The 15,584-nt window shown below is 41.8% G+C and overlaps 3 protein-coding genes across 10 annotated transcripts in view; 2 read left to right on the forward strand and 1 right to left on the reverse strand.

The window, feature by feature from the left end:
* The window catches only part of ca12 (carbonic anhydrase 12), a 50,033-nt gene extending 45,896 nt beyond the window's left edge, over nt 1-4,137 (forward strand). For all 7 annotated transcript variants that reach the window (XM_085913492.1, XM_085913493.1, XM_085913494.1 and 4 more), the window contains 7 exons: nt 270-449; nt 1,682-1,824; nt 2,585-2,680; nt 2,764-2,827; nt 2,904-3,061; nt 3,148-3,265; nt 3,408-4,137. In XM_085913492.1, coding sequence (XP_085769618.1) covers nt 270-449; nt 1,682-1,824; nt 2,585-2,680; nt 2,764-2,827; nt 2,904-3,061; nt 3,148-3,265; nt 3,408-3,910 — 1,262 coding nt within the window. In that variant the 3' untranslated portion in view covers nt 3,911-4,137. The remainder of the gene's footprint in view (nt 1-269; nt 450-1,681; nt 1,825-2,584; nt 2,681-2,763; nt 2,828-2,903; nt 3,062-3,147; nt 3,266-3,407) is intronic.
* Nucleotides 4,138-6,771: 2,634 nt separating this feature from the next.
* man2c1 (mannosidase, alpha, class 2C, member 1) lies at nt 6,772-12,638 on the forward strand. 2 transcript variants are annotated; one of them, XM_085914494.1, is made up of 26 exons: nt 6,772-6,970; nt 7,061-7,186; nt 7,262-7,385; nt 7,461-7,531; nt 7,613-7,790; nt 7,857-8,046; nt 8,532-8,638; nt 8,714-8,824; nt 8,893-8,985; nt 9,058-9,174; nt 9,234-9,329; nt 9,434-9,579; nt 9,798-9,921; nt 10,003-10,124; nt 10,201-10,286; nt 10,452-10,598; nt 10,670-10,749; nt 10,820-10,914; nt 11,081-11,185; nt 11,263-11,419; nt 11,480-11,623; nt 11,702-11,811; nt 11,896-11,975; nt 12,048-12,190; nt 12,252-12,355; nt 12,433-12,638. In XM_085914494.1, exons 1-26 carry the CDS (start codon nt 6,870-6,872, stop codon nt 12,548-12,550), a joined length of 3,075 nt encoding a protein of 1,024 aa, XP_085770620.1. In that variant the 5' UTR covers nt 6,772-6,869; the 3' UTR covers nt 12,551-12,638. The 2 variants fall into 2 exon arrangements, with proteins under 2 accessions (XP_085770620.1, XP_085770619.1); XM_085914493.1 differs by having other exon boundaries at nt 8,532-8,824.
* Nucleotides 12,547-15,571, reverse strand: neil1 (nei-like DNA glycosylase 1). Its single transcript, XM_085914495.1, has 10 exons — nt 15,244-15,571; nt 14,135-14,608; nt 13,935-14,054; nt 13,634-13,742; nt 13,478-13,562; nt 13,272-13,393; nt 13,184-13,211; nt 13,027-13,094; nt 12,777-12,957; nt 12,547-12,699 (listed from the first exon to the last, which is right to left on the reverse strand). The coding sequence occupies exons 2-10, from the start codon at nt 14,575-14,577 to the stop codon at nt 12,653-12,655; spliced, it is 1,203 nt and encodes a 400-aa protein (XP_085770621.1). The 5' UTR covers nt 14,578-14,608; nt 15,244-15,571; the 3' UTR covers nt 12,547-12,652.
* Between the last annotated feature and the right edge of the window lie 13 nt (nt 15,572-15,584).

The following is a 15,584-nucleotide window of genomic DNA, read 5'->3' on the forward strand; positions in this document are numbered from 1 at the left end:
CATGTCTGTCTTATTGTCACGCCTTACTTCCAGCAGCATTCTCAGCTTGGACTCAAATTATATTTTGGTTGAAATCCAGTTCTCCAGCAGGTTTATTGAAAGTGGTTCACATGGGCGACCTCCATGCAGCTGGCATGGGATCCATTCCAACATATTGCTTCATTCAGAATCACCATGTGATTTACTCGCACCTAAAGTCAGCTGGGTTTTGTTTGCTGTATAGAAAATGAAAGAATGCAAGGACGGACTGACATTGATTCTATTTACAGGCTCAAATGGAGAGAGACACTGGCACACACATTTTCCCTACTGTGCTGGACCAATGCAGTCCCCAGTTGACTTCAAGACAGGGAAGCTCATCTTTGACTCATCTTTAAGCCCAATTGTGCTCGACAACTACAATCTGACGGGCGGCAGCCATCTTACTCTGAAAAATAACGGACATTCGTGTGAGTATTTCATCCATGTTGTAACGCATAGTTTCATCCTCAAACTTTTTCAGATGAAGACACAAATTAAAAATGTGGTTCTTCCCCAAGACCCAAACCTACTCATATATATCACATTGCCACAAAAGACATAAATAAATCAAACAAAACAAAACACAAAAAATATGCCTTATCATTTTGGATTCCAAATTTAAACCGAGTTTGGTAAAGTGCGCCAGCATTACATTTCATTTCGTATGGGCTCTAGAAATGAACCAAAAAAATAAATAAAATACACATGAATGTGGTGTTAACATAATCACTACAAATTACCCCATACAAAATTGGAGCAGAAAATGATAGGTGGCTCCGGTTTGTTTTAACATCTACCACTTGAACTCTTCTCATTTCTCAGCAGCCATCTCATCAAATGAAACAGCGCCGTATTTATTCTGGGAAATTGTGAACAAAAATGACTCATCTCTTATGCCTACCCTGCACTGTTTGGTTAATCTTAACATCAGCAACTGGCAATTGTTAGCTCCACTATGCCAACAATCTGCTGATCCAGTTGCGGTTATCCAGACCCAACAAACCAGTTGCCATAATTGGTACATGTACTGGGCTGATTGGCAGAAGTGGTGACACGGATCATCTTCTGAGTGTGTGTTAACAGAGGCTTCCACTTCAAAAAATTCGTCATGCACCGATTTATCATGAAGAGTTACAGTCCCTTGAACTTAAAGGTGCTTTCTCATGTCTGCATTGTTTTTATTTGTAATGTGGATGGGGTTGTTACCATGACATCAAAAACTACAACTACTACAACTGGTAAAAAGTTTGTTTTATTGATCGATTTGACCCAGGTCAGAGTCTATTAGCATCCCAAGATTTCAAACTTGGTGTTCTAAAGTAATTAATCCAAGGGTAACATATACATACCGAACACAAGGGGTGCAAGGATTGACCCATGAGGGACCCCATATGTCATGGCCACTCGAACAAAACAAAAACTCCCAATCTAACTTCTGTCCTCCAAGTAGGATGTAAACCCATTATAGGATTGTTCCATTTAATCCCATTAACCTCTCTGAATTTAGGAATTAAAAATACATTACAAACATGACGTGAAAATTTGTGTGTGCACTGTCGAGTTTGACATAATGCCTCATGATTTATTTGATTTTTTTTTTTCTATTTCATTTATTTCATAATGAAAGAAATAACTGGCACTTGTGTCATCTGCTCAACAGTCCAAGTCGTACTTCCCTCAGTGATGACCATCTCTGGCCTCCCTCAACGCTACACTGCAGCTCAGCTCCACATTCACTGGGGCTCCAAAAACAATCCTCTGGGTTCTGAGCACACGGTTGACAGTAAGCAGTATGCTGCAGAGGTAAACAATGGCATCTCTACATCTTCAGAAAATGCACCAACCACAAGTGTCTCTTGAACCAGTAAAAATTCAACAGATGATCCCAAAATGCAGTAATAATAAATTCTGCCTTTGAAAGACTTTTGTGTCAATGCAAAACAAATCTATGCACATTCCATTTTGAGTCTCAGGAAGTTGAGGAGCCTGCTTGAGATTTTTTTTTTTCCTCTTCCTGTATTTACACTTGCTCTCCCAGTTTTTCCTCCTACAATTTACATGTGTACCCAGCAACCCCTAAAGGAACATTTTAAACATTATCACAACAGGCAGCCTCACAAAATGCTTTTTTTTTTTTACCTGTGTGTGCCAGCAGTTGCAGAGCCACCACATGTAAGGTGTGGTCTATGTTTCTCAGTGGACAGAAGGACTTCGTTGTCAACATGTCCTTTCAAGTCACTCCAGAATCCACAACCGCACTTATTTGATGACATGTTGCTTTTGGAGTCATGGCATTACGGGACCAAAAAAAAAAAAAAAAAAAAAACCCCTCCGTGTCCACTTTGATTCCCCTAAATTCGTATATAAATATATTTTGTCTTATTTGATTTCAAGAACGACCATGACTTTGCATCTTACTATAAACAGACTAATGTTGTAAAAGGAAAATCCCTTTACCTTATGTTCTAACCCTTTCCCACTCAGTTTGCTACCCTTGCGGCCCAGATAAGCAGAAGAAAATCCATATTTTCCATCAGTAAGTAATTTCTGTCTTCTCTTACAGCTGCACATTGTTCACTACAACTCAGAAAAGTATCCCAATGTATCCATGGCTTTTGACAAATCTGACGGTCTGGCTGTACTGGGCGTTTTCATTGAGGTGACCATATTCAGACACAATTAATCATGAATATCTGACCATGTGACCATCTCATTTATTTATTTTTGTTAACCTCCAAACAGATTGGAGCCTTCAATCCGGGCTATAACAACATTTTTTCATATCTTACTCAAATCCCCAAAAGATGTGAGTCCAACACAATTTGCTCCGCTGTGAGCGTGAATCTGTCAAACAGGAAACTGACCTCTCCGTTTCTTTCTAGCAAACAGGTATAAGATTCCCGCTTTTGACGTCAGACAGCTGATGCCTCAGCGCCTGGATGAGTATTTCCGTTACGACGGTTCTCTCACTTCACCGCCTTGCTATCAAAGTGTGCTTTGGACAGTGTTCAAGAATCCCGTCACCATCTCTCAAACTCAGGTCAATCCAATCCGTACAAATCAGCCACGAGCTTTCCCGTCTGAACACTTCCATTGAACAACTTTTTATATCTCTCATATTTGCAGTATGACAAACTAACGGCAAGCCTCTTCGCCAACCAAGCCACCTCTGTGCCTCTTGTTAACAACTTCAGGGGTCCACTCCCTATTGAGAACCGTGTTGTCTTGGCTTCCTTTATGCAAGGTAAGAATGATCTCCATCAACGCTGCTTGCATGGCTGTATAAGCAATCTAGCTTCAATGCACTTGTTGACTTTTATTTGGTTTGGGATCACCTGCTGAGTTAGGACACCGTTAACTACGTTGGTATTTTTTGTCCACTGCAGGAGTCACTACCCGTATGTCATCTAAGTGCATCTCCCAGAGGAAGGCACTGGTTCGCCAATTATTGGTCGGTGATTTGGACGAGGTCATTGAAAGTAGGCGACTGCCCAAAAGTACCTACAAGTTGCTCTCCCAGAAGTATGAGCAAGTCGAATCAAAGCAACCGATGAGTAAATATAAGTCGTCAGTCGATAGGGCATCTTCGTTGAAGAATATGATTCAGCCGACGATGGCCTTTGGCTCATTGCTGCAACAAAAGTCCCTGGAGATCCAACAGTCCACCATCCCCAAGAACTTGTCCGTTTCTCTCGCTGAAGCCGTTCTCCCTAAGCTTAATATCAAAAGCTACCTGACCTGCAAGGCGGACCTCGCTCCCGCGACCATTAAATATCTCTTGAGTGGACGGCCCCTGTGGCAGAAAGACGAGAATTTCCATTTGCTTGACCCATATCTCGGTAGTTATACAATGCATCCTTGGCTTTTGCAAAGGGAGAGGGAGGACTAGAAAGATTCCTTCACAGAGTCAAGTCACTCTCTGTAGCACATATCAAGCGTAAAAGTTGAATTTTTAGTCGTGCTCTGCGTTCTCTAGCATCTCATTTATTCTAACTAATGTTATTACGATTAAATTATTGTTTATAATGTGTGCACATAGAAAATAGTTTGGTGATCAATTTATATTCTCAAACCAGCCCATATTACGACAAAGATTGTGTTATGAAATGATACAGAATGATTTATGTCATGGACATTGGGTTCATCCCTTTACATTGTCTTTGAAAAGCTTTAAATAAACTATTTAAAAAATAAAAAATAAAACGTCATTGTGGATCAATCTGTATAATATTCAAAAGCTTTTAAAAAGAATGAATCTGTGATTTTTTACACGTCTCACTGAGTCACTTCTGAAAATGTGATGATGCCTGAAAAACGATGTCTCATTTTCCTCTTCTTCTAAAGAATTCCTGCCCTGGAGTATATACTTAAGAGCTTTACATTACTGCGTAACTTGTGGTATGATTTTATCCAACTTAAACAGTTGCTCTAATTCCTATGCATGATCTCAATTAGCATAAGCATTTAAAACACTTTTGGAAAAAGCTTTACCACTTCTATATCACCCACATAGCAGTGATTGGCATTTTTCAGAGATCTTGATCGGATTTCCATTCGGTGTGAAAGTCACGGCCCGGGGGCCAGATCCGGCCCGCCAAATCATTTTACGTGGCCCATGAAAGCAAACCAGTGTCCACGTCAAGACTCTTTATGAATACACCCAAATTGCCTTCAATAATAATTGCCTTTCTATCTTTATATGGATTTTTAATGCTATTGTTTTGGAACCTGATTGTACAGGTTGACATTTAAAATGTCTTATTCCATTTAGATATGTTACAATTCAGAGGATATTCAAAAAAACTACACACACACATACACACACATATACACACACGCGCACGCACACACATGCACACACACTGGGAACACGAAGATTGAGGTGAAGTGTGAGGACAACGTGTCACTGCCCACAGGAATTTCAAAAGTATAGGCAGTACACCAACTGTTTCCTCACGTAAAGATCTCATTTGGTGTTTTTGGACAGTTGTGGTTGAATTCATTGTTGATCCCATGAGGTTGTCAAGTTGATAAGTTCATCCCTTTACAGATGGACAGATGGTGGTCCGCTGAAAGTCCCTGGTTAAGTCAGGACTGTGTCATCCACTCCCTTAGGCCTTCCTGCCCCGTTGGAACTATGCTCAGACCACAGTCCAAACAATGAGGGGACAGGAGTCAACAGGCATCCTTGATGGTAGGGTGTGGCATGAGTAGAATGGACTCCCCCACATTTGCGCCAAGCCTGTACTTAGAGCTGCTCCGTGATATCATAATAAAAGGCTTCTTGGCTTCACGGAAACATTGCAACAAACATGTCCTTCCCTGTGAATATTGCCCAGAAAGTTTCAAGATGACCCCGAGCCCCCGCCGGCTTCCCAGCACTCTGCGGCATTGATCATGTACTAACTGCAGGAGCGGTATTACTTCATCATCTTTACAAGCTTTCTTCTCACCGCATCGTAAGCTACCATTTCCAAGCTTCACATCACAAGAGTTTATTATTGTACATTATGAGCGTTTGAGGGATAAATGTTTTGGCTTTTTCCTCTGATGTTTTATTTGCTTATACAATTGCAAAAATGCAGAGTGAGTCAGTGTCTACGCTTGATAATGTCATCATTGGTGCTCTAGGCCTTCCTTACTGTCTCCACGTTGTGGCTTGGTTGTGTGTGCTCTTAGCTATACGATATTCCCCTGCGATTACCAGAGTTTGCCCGTGGACTTTTGTTCAGCCAGGCACAAGGAAGTAAATGCACCGAGAGATATAGATGTGGTCAAAATGACATGCCTCAGAATCCGAAAGTTATATGAAGTGACTTTGAACTGGCATTGTTGGTCTGGGGATGTTAGAAACATCCTACTAAATGGATTTTAGAAAATGGGCAGTAAATATGCCCTGCGATTGGCAAGCGACCAGTCTGGCACCTCTGACCTAAAGTCAGCAGGGATCATTTGCAACCCTATTGAGGTCAACTGACCAATGGATGGATGGATGGTCCGTAAATAGATAAAGGGCAGAGGAGAAAGGTTTGGATTGAAGCTTAATTGAAGAGAACTGTAAGTCAAGTCACCCCTCGTTATGAGTGAGGAATGCAGAGGGCATCTTTAAACATACCCAACCTTGACAAAGATGGACGACCGACATATGCAGCTATTTGTTGGATGTATAGTATGTATAATTTGTGCGGTACCAAAGCGATTAATCCAGTGCCAAAATCTTTCATTCTGAATTTTCCAAAATGATGTGTATATTTCAACTGTTACCCTTTCCTGTTGCAGTCACATGGCCATGTCCTTTACTTAAAACAGATCACAGGCCATTCGATTTTGTTATTGAAGCAAAGGGTCATTTTTGCATGCTTTCTGAAATCTTTAAACTGTCATAACATCCTTAATTCTTAAAGCATTGACAAGATTTTCTGGCTTCCTCGAGCTCTTTTCTAATTACTAAATAACAAAACAAACAAAAAAAGTATGCGCTTTTTGGGGACACATATTGATATTTTCAAACAAGCACAATGTTTTTGCCCATTTTTTTTGTTTATTCTATTTGTATATAACCATTTATACCTGTCTTGTTTGAATACGTATAGGATTATTCCACGGGTATTCGCATCATGTAACTTTCATTAACTACAGTTACATGACAGTAACTGTTTTGGTTACTGTCGCTAGAATAGCAGAAGGTGGCAAAGTGGACAAATACTACCATCTAGCGGTCAAATGGATATTACACAGTCTTGACTTCTACTTCCGGGTTACGTCAACACGACCTTTGCACATTTAAATTGCTTTAATTCTGTTGTTTACAAAATACTAAACGCTCTTTCGTTTTTAATTTTTTTACTATGTACCACCAACCAGTATTGAAGAACCGGCGCACGCTGTTGGAGAGGGCCGAGAAGTTCGTTTCTGATGTTTACTTCACAGACTGCAACCTGCGAGGACGGTAAGAAAACAAACTGCAACTTTATTTGAAATTCTCCCTCCTCTTGAATTAATTGTCAATGCATAAATCGTACTGCTACTCATCGTGTAGGTTATATGGAGACTCCCAGCCGGTGGAATCCATCAGCTCCTTTATGTCATCTAAACGAATCACATTCTCAGAGGCGCAAACGCACAATTTCAGCCCTTACAAAATTGGAGATTATTTTGGACCAACGTGAGTATTTTTAACCACTTCTAAAAAAAAAAAAAAAAAAGTGTAGAGCAATTCAATCTACCAAGTTTATTTTAGATGGTGGACGTGTTGGTTTAAAGTAGTCCTGGAAATCCCAATTTCCTGGAGAGGAAAAGAAGTCCATCTTCTGTGGGAAAGTGATGGCGAGGGGATGGTCTGGAGGGATGGACAGCCAGTTCAGGTAAAGAAGACCTTGTTAGCTTCTAGAATAATCTTGTGGGACACCTTGGTGATTTCCTTTCTTGATGATCGGCAGGGTCTGTCTAAAGAAGGTGAAAAGACAAGTTACATTCTTTCGGACTGTCTCACGGACGAGGAGGCGCACAGGTAAATTGGGAATAGAAACTACAATCGATTGTAAAATTGGGAGTGACATTTTTGGCTTGCTCTTATCGAATTCTCTTTCAGTGTGAACGTCTATGTGGAGCTGGCCTGTAATGGTCTTTTTGGAGCCGGTCAAGGGTCCATGATTGCACCTCCGGATCCCAATAGGACATTCTCCGTGCAGAAGGCGGAGCTGGTTGTATTTAACAGAGATGTCAGGGAACTTCTGACCGATTTCGAGATGCTGATTGACATCGTTAAGGTAAGGTCGGTTTTCTTTGAAAGCAGAATCGGGCAAAAGAGGAAAACGCTGTCATTGTTTTGGTAGGAACTGGGCGAGAGCGAGCAGCGGGGCTTCCAAGCGCTGTTCACCGTGAATGAAATGGTTAACGTGAGTGACCCGACTGAGCCTAGTTCCTTTCCCAAAGCGCACGCTCTGGCTCAAAAGTTCTTCAACCAGCGCAACGGCCAAAGCCAACATACCGTCCATGCCATGGGTCACTGCCACATAGACTCGGGTTTGTATGAGAGATTTTTTGGACTATAAGTAACACACTCGTCTTATACTCGGGTCATATGCGACTTGTGTATATATTGAAATTCAAATTTGAACTGATATTTATGGTAGTTAGCAAATACTATTGGTGCATTACCACATGTGTCCACAAGATGGTGGTAATGGACCAAAAGTGTTTACAGATGAGCATCATTGTCTTTTTTTTTTTTTTTTTTTAGTTATCCTCAGAACACCTTTTGTTTTGTACGACTTGTGTGATTTATAGTCAGAAAATTATGATATCTAGCTACACACTGGATTGATGTATAGAGAAATATCTAATTCTTCTCGCAAAATGACAATTTAGAGTGTGTGGACTAAGTATGGCTATAAAGTGCAACACGTTAAAGTAATACCTCTCTGACAATGTCAATGGAAAGATTCAGACTTTTGAAAAGGAAAGTCAAATGCTTCTCTTATTTTGCTTCCTTTTGACTGTGTCCATAGCTTGGCTGTGGCCTTACGAAGAAACCATTCGCAAATGCGGTCGGAGCTGGGTGACCGCCATCCGGCTTATGGAAAAGAACCCCGAGTTTGTTTTTACTTGTTCTCAGGTAACTCATCGATGCGTGTCGAGTGTGCCGATCCGACGAATCGATCTCACTTCAAATGTTTGTACTGTCGACCAGGCCCAACAATTTGACTGGGTCAAGAGCTGGTACCCAGGACTTTTCTCAGAGATTCAACATTACGTCAAGACGGGACAGTTTGTGCCTGTCGGAGGAACGTGGGTAGAGATGGTGAACGCCCGAGCTTGAAAATGAGCCAATGTGCAATTTATTTCATCTCATTGAGCGTTTTCTGTTAGGATGGCAATCTGCCGTCAGGAGAGTCCATGGTGAGGCAGTTCTTGCTGGGCCAGCGTTATTTTGAGCAAGAATTTGGAAAGCGTTGCAAAGAGGTAAAGGGGAGGAGGGTGGTGATCTCGCTATCATCGTTTTGCTCTGCTTCTCATCACTTTTCTCTGATTTAGTTCTGGCTTCCAGATACATTTGGCTACTCGGCTCAACTCCCTCAGATAATGCGCGGTTGTGGAATTCAAAATTTTTTGACGCAGAAACTCAGTTGGAACCTCGTCAACACCTTCCCTGTAAGTTAAAAACCAAAAATTGACGAATAAATGCAAATTAAAATGTCTGATTTCTATAGCACAACACGTTTTTCTGGGAAGGACTTGATGGCTCTGCGGTATTAACTCACTTTCCTCCTGGAAATTCCTACACTATGATGGGAAAGGTTGAAGACGTGAGTAAATTTCACATATTTTTGTTTAGTCTGAGAATATATTCACACATCAACCTGACCTCTAACCACACTCCCATCTGTGGGTTTTTCTATTCCATACACAGCTTGTAAAAACCGTCAAGCAAAACAAGGACAAAGGCCGAGCCAATCACAGCGCCGTGTTATTTGGATTCGGTGACGGAGGCGGCGGCCCCACGCAGTTCATGTTGGATCGACTCAAACGAGTCCAGGACACAGATGGACTTCCCAAGTCAGTTCCTCCTTCCTGAACATAAATTGAGTAGTTCACAAATGGGACTGGCCAGAAACAACAGCCCGGCCCAAACCGCACCCGATGAACAACTCACTGTTTATTTTCTCTTATGCTCAAATAAGAAGGATATTTTTCATTCTATTGAAGTCATTACGGTATTGTTTGACGTGCGCCATCGCTTCTTTCCATCACCAACTTCCTGTCTTGTTATTTAGGGTTCACAACTCCAGTCCCGACAAATTCTTTTCTCAGCTATGGGTTGACTCACATTTGCTGTGCACTTGGAGCGGCGAACTTTTCCTAGAGCTGCACAATGGCACGTACACCACGCAAGCACAGGTAGATACATCAGATCCGATTTCAAAAGCAACAGGTTCTCCAAATAAATAAATAATGATGTCTGATTTTTTTTTTTTCTAGATCAAGAAAGGCAACCGCCTGTGTGAAACGCTTCTGCATGATGTTGAGATGGCCAGCAGCTTGGCAATGATTCACGATAAAACTTTTCAGTACCCCGCCGTGAAGCTCCAGGAACTCTGGAGGTCCGTGTTGATGTTTTCAACCTGGCTAAATCACTAACAGCTATTGTTACGCTATTGATGCTTCTTTTTGTTTCAGGCTTCTGCTGCTGAACCAGTTTCACGATGTCATCCCGGGCAGTTGTATCGAGATGGTTGTGGAGGATGCGCTGAGGTATTATGAAGGTGGGTTGAATATTAGGTCAAATGTTTTCTATTTTTTCAAACATGGAGAGCTCTGTGCATTTATTTATTTGAAATGTGCCTCACTTATGAGGTTTCTATTTGTAGCAATGAAGCTTTTGGAAGTCAAGTCATTGCTCGCTACGTCAGTTTTAAATTGTCTTTTAGATATCAAGGGAAGCGGTGGTGCTCTCCTACGAGATGGCCTCAGAGCCCTCATGTCTCAGGGCGAGGCCACGGGTGTCTTCAACTCTCTGCCTTGGGAGCGCCTTGAAGTCCTCCAGATACAAGATGGCCTCAGTCAAGATAATTTAGGTATGTCCGATGGTATTTAACATCAAAGTTATGTTTTGTTTTTTTAAATTGTTACATCTGTTGCACCACAGCTCTGGTACGAGTTCCGAGCATCTGCGTATCTCCCATTCAAGAGACAAAGCCTGTGACACCTGTCCGTGTCACTGTTCAGGTATTTCCCCCCCACCCTCCCTCGTTGTTTTGATGCTGGGTGAATTTGTGAATTATGTGTAACATGACAGGGTGACGGCAGCATCCTGATGGAAAACGGGATCGTGCGGGCTGTTGTAAACAAAAATGGCACGCTGACGTCGCTCTGTTTGATCAGTGCAAACAGGTACTGTGATTTAAAATGTCCTGTTTTTAATAAAAGGAGATTTTTTTTTTTCTTTTCTACTTTTACCTAACTAAATTACCATTATGTCTGTAGGATTCTTTTGAGCCAAAAAAAACAAAAAACCCTCTTACTCTCTATAAAGTCTTTCTTCCAATGCTGTTTTCAGGGAAGCCATCCCAGATGGTTTCGCTTGTAACCAGTTTGTCATGTTTGATGACGTACCTCTGTACTGGGACGCTTGGGATGTCATGGATTACCACCTTCAAACAAGGTGAGTCATTGCTGTTCCACCCATTTCCCCTGTGTCATTCACGTTCAATACCTCCGGTCCCGCACACTCCCCCACAGGAAACCTCTGGTGGAGGAGCTACGTCCTGCCCACGTTTTGTCATCACACGAACTCCGAGGAAGCGTGGGATTCACGCTTTCCATCAGTGACAGGAGCACAATCACGCAGGAGATTGTGATGGATGCCATGTGTCCTTACATTAAATTCAACACGCAGGTATGTCGGATTTAAAACACTGAGTACATTGTGGATGAAGATCAAGAAATCTGTTCTCAGGTCAACTGGGCTGAGTCGCACAAGTTTCTCAAGGTTGAGTTCCCAGTACGAGTCCACAGCCCCAACGCTACCTATGAGATCCAGTTTGGACATCTGCAGAGACCCACGCACAGGAATACATCATGGGACTGGGCCAAATTTGAAGTATGCACAATATCAACAAAAGTATTGGGGACAGAAGAAAATACAGTATCGGCCTTCACAAAGTTCTACTCTTTTCAGGTTTGGGGTCACAAATGGGCCGATTTGTCCGAGCACAATTTCGGAGTGGCTCTGCTCAACGACTGCAAATACGGCTATTCGGTCCAGAAGAATACCATGACGCTCTCCTTGTGAGACCTCACATCGCTTGTGGAACACATTTGATCAGTTCTGTTGGGTCACAGTGAATCATGATGTTTCGACATCCATTTCAGGTTGAGGGCATCAAAGGCTCCAGATGCCAACGCCGATATGGGCACACATCATTTTACCTATGCAATCATGCCGCACACAGGTCTGTTTTTTTTTTTCTTCTACTTTTTTTAAAGCTTCATTATTAACATTTTATTATTTTTTATTTTTTTAGGGTCCTTCCAAGATGCCGCAGTCATCCAATGCGCTTCCAACCTCAACTTCCCTTTGAGGTTAACGCCGTGTTCGCCAGACGCAGCCCCATGGAGTGCCTTTTCCGTCAGTCCCGCCAGCGTCATCCTGGAGACTGTTAAACAGGTATTCCGTTCCGTGTTCAACTTGCGCCATCGAGAACGCTGATCGTCACGCAACGCGACAGGCCGAGGACAGGAAAGGAGCCATCGTCGTCAGACTGTACGAGGCTCACGGCGGCAGCGTCACCGCGACCCTCCGCGTGATGTTTCCAGTTAAGGAGGCTTGGTAGTAAGTGACCTTGACATGTTTCTTTTATACATTTTTAAAAAGGGATTCAGGTTGAATGATACCGTTTTCCTTTTCAGTTGTAATCTTCTCGAGCAAATTGACACCGCTGAGCCGGCACATGTGACCGAAAATGGAATCAGTATCAACTTCAGCCCCTTTCAAGTCAGATCACTTCTGCTTGTTGTTAATGCATAAAAACTGGTCATTTTTGTTGATGTATATTTCCAAAATGAATTGTTTATTTTTTAAAATTATACAAAAGATTAAAAATAGTGAAAATCCAGTGATGTTTTGTTTTTACTTGACATTTTGTCTTGTCAGTCTTTCGCTACGCCTCCGAGGACCTGCAAACAAAAAGAGTGATGACTTCACAATTGAGTATTTCAAAAATGTTTTCCTCGTCAATTTTTAAAATCACAACCTTCCGCCGGCTCTGCCGTCTTCTTCTTCCTTACAGGTGACTCGTCTTCACGTCGCGGCGCGTTCACTTTCAAGGATTTCACAGCTCGTCGGGTTGTGGCATCCTTTTCGGTCTTTGCCGCTTTAATTTCCTTTTTGACTCCTTTTTTCTTCTGTGTGCTTTCAGATTGTGTTTCAGTCCCCTACGATGACGTCAAGTCACAAGTGTTACATCATTTGTAAGTAGACCAAACATGATTGATGGCTTATACTTCTCTCTTGCTGCTATCATGATCCTCATCTTTTTTTGTTGTCCTTTTGACCTTTGGTGATTTAGAATCTGTTGTATGAGAAAAGTTTAGCAAAAGCTTTCTTTGCGGTCAATCTTTTTTTTTTTTTTTAGTCCGATATTTGGTGTCAGAAATGTACCTTTAGGAGCCATGGGGCCTGGATTACCCTGTAATTACAATATTTGCCATTAGTATCACTAATGCAGAATAGGAAGCGCATGACCTACTTGGAACCAAATAGTTCTGCCATTGTGGTCGCGTAGAGACTTCATTCCATCCACATAGTAACACTGCAGCCAGGCCTTAAAGGCAGAGTAGTCGGCCTTCTCTGGATCGTAACCTTTCCCACCTAACCGAAAAACAGTTTTCTTCTTTCATTATTCAGGATTAACCTTTAAATCTTGATCCTCAATCAGGCATTATTGTTGCGCACCTAAACGGACCACCTCCAGGGGAACTGTGTGGCACAGCCTGAGTAGGTCAGCATTCTCATCTTTCACGGTGATCTTTCGAGCTGGCTGTGAGACATTGTTAGAGGTTGAAACATTCGTGATGGTGGGAGAGGAAGATTGTGTCTGTTGAAGTTCACCTTTTGTTTCAAAGTTTCATTCTTTACTGACTTCTTGTCTTCACAAGCATCGTCTGACTCAAGGCCTTCAAGCACGGCCCGGGCAGACACGAAGGGTGGGATTTTTAACCTTACAACATACACACTTGATTACAAAAACTGGTTTTCTTTACAAAGCGATTGATTGGATAATTCATGTTACGTAAAAGGAAAATTCATCTTTTTTTTTTTTTTTTCTTAAACTGAATCACATTGCGACTTTCCTACTAATATTGTAATCACCTGGTCATGACTAATAACATGGCAAAATATCTTTATTTACCTGTAAAGAATTTCTGCCCTCAGATAATTGCCAATTCCATTGAAGTACTTTTGATTGAGCAAGACTTCACAAATAGGCCTGTCAAAGGCTCGGTCAGACAGGTGCGACACCACATTTTCCCTGCAAAGGTAGTCATCAACGTGTCAAGTGAGGTGCTGACATTTTTAGATTTGATGTTAACAATGAAAGACGCCTCCAACCTGAAGCTGTTGTACTCAAACATGATGCAGGGTCCTCTGTCAGGCTGCCAGGTTCCGTGTGGCTGCCAGCTGCCGAACCTACGTGCATCTACGTAGCTGAGCACTTTTTGAGGCTTTTCTTTGGTATAAAAACGCAGATGGGCGTGTTTGGGCAGCTCATCCTCTGCAGTGAAGCGAAAAAAACCTGACATGCCAAAGCGAAACACAATATCCATGGACTGCTGTGCCTCTTCGGCCTTCGTGTCATCACTCTTAATTGGCGTCAGAGTAAGCTTCACTTCCTTTCCTCTGGAAGTGGCGTTGATGCGGTACGCCTCGCAGGCGAAGGCTACGTCTGGATTCTTGCTGACCTCGGATTTTCGGACCGGGCTGGAAAACAGCACTCCCTCGCACATTTTGTTCACAAAAAGGCTGGCCAGGTGCAGCTCGGGTCCTTCGGGCATCGTTGTTGGAATGCACTCAACTGTTATACAACTGCACAAAAACATTGGCTCAGTCATGTTGAACTGATATAGTCCAATTGCACTGCACTGCTTTTCTAATATGCTGCTCAAGTGTGACTAAATAAGTAGAAAATTGCTGTATTTTGAAAATAATAATAAGCATCATTCAGGCAAACATAGAAATGGCTACTGGGAAAGTAGTAGTTGTACTAAGTTCATTCTGTTTCCTTTTTTCAATCACTTTTTGGTTCTTTTATCACAAACAGGGTATTTTAGGTTGTATTACCTGACATGTTTCGGCATGCCGAAACATGTCAGGTAATACAACCTAAAATACCCTGTTTGTGATAAAAGAACCAAAAAGTGATTGGGAAAGTAGTAATTAGTATTTACAAGGTGCTTCTCAAACTGCAGCCACAACCCCAAATCTCACCTATGTATTTGTTTTTGTTTTAGATGAGCTCCCTATGACAACCAAAAGAATAATTCAGGTTCATCTATTAATTATTTCATCCTTAGACCACAACGTGCATATTATGCACAACGCATAATGTCCATACATGTTAGATTTAGTTAAGACAAGTGTGAAACGTAAACATCTTCACTAGTTGTTGTAAACGCTGCAAAGAAAGGCAGCGTAAACATTGCCCGAGTTTAAGTACTTACCACGAACCAGGAAATAGACGTCACTTCTGCGAAAATCTAACTTTATTTATGGAACGATTCGGATAACATTTCAAGTATATTTGTGTTGAGGGGTTTGGGTTCGAGGTGATGAGGTTGCGCTCGTCACGAACGCTTTCGCAACAGCGTGCTTGTTACCAAACATGTTTTGTAACGTTACCGCCAACAAGTCATTCGATATCGCGAGATGTCATTTGGAAAGCGTTCTTTTAATTGTGGTTTTTGCAAAAAATATATTTAATATGGGTCTTACTAATACTTGATTATAAATATGCTCACTAGTAATATTTGTTTAAAATCCTTGTATTACCCGAGGGGTAAGT

This window comes from Syngnathus leptorhynchus, chromosome 6 (genome assembly GCF_054491065.1).
Source record: "Syngnathus leptorhynchus isolate UIUO chromosome 6, UIUO_Slep, whole genome shotgun sequence".
Lineage (NCBI taxonomy): Eukaryota > Metazoa > Chordata > Actinopteri > Syngnathiformes > Syngnathidae > Syngnathus > Syngnathus leptorhynchus.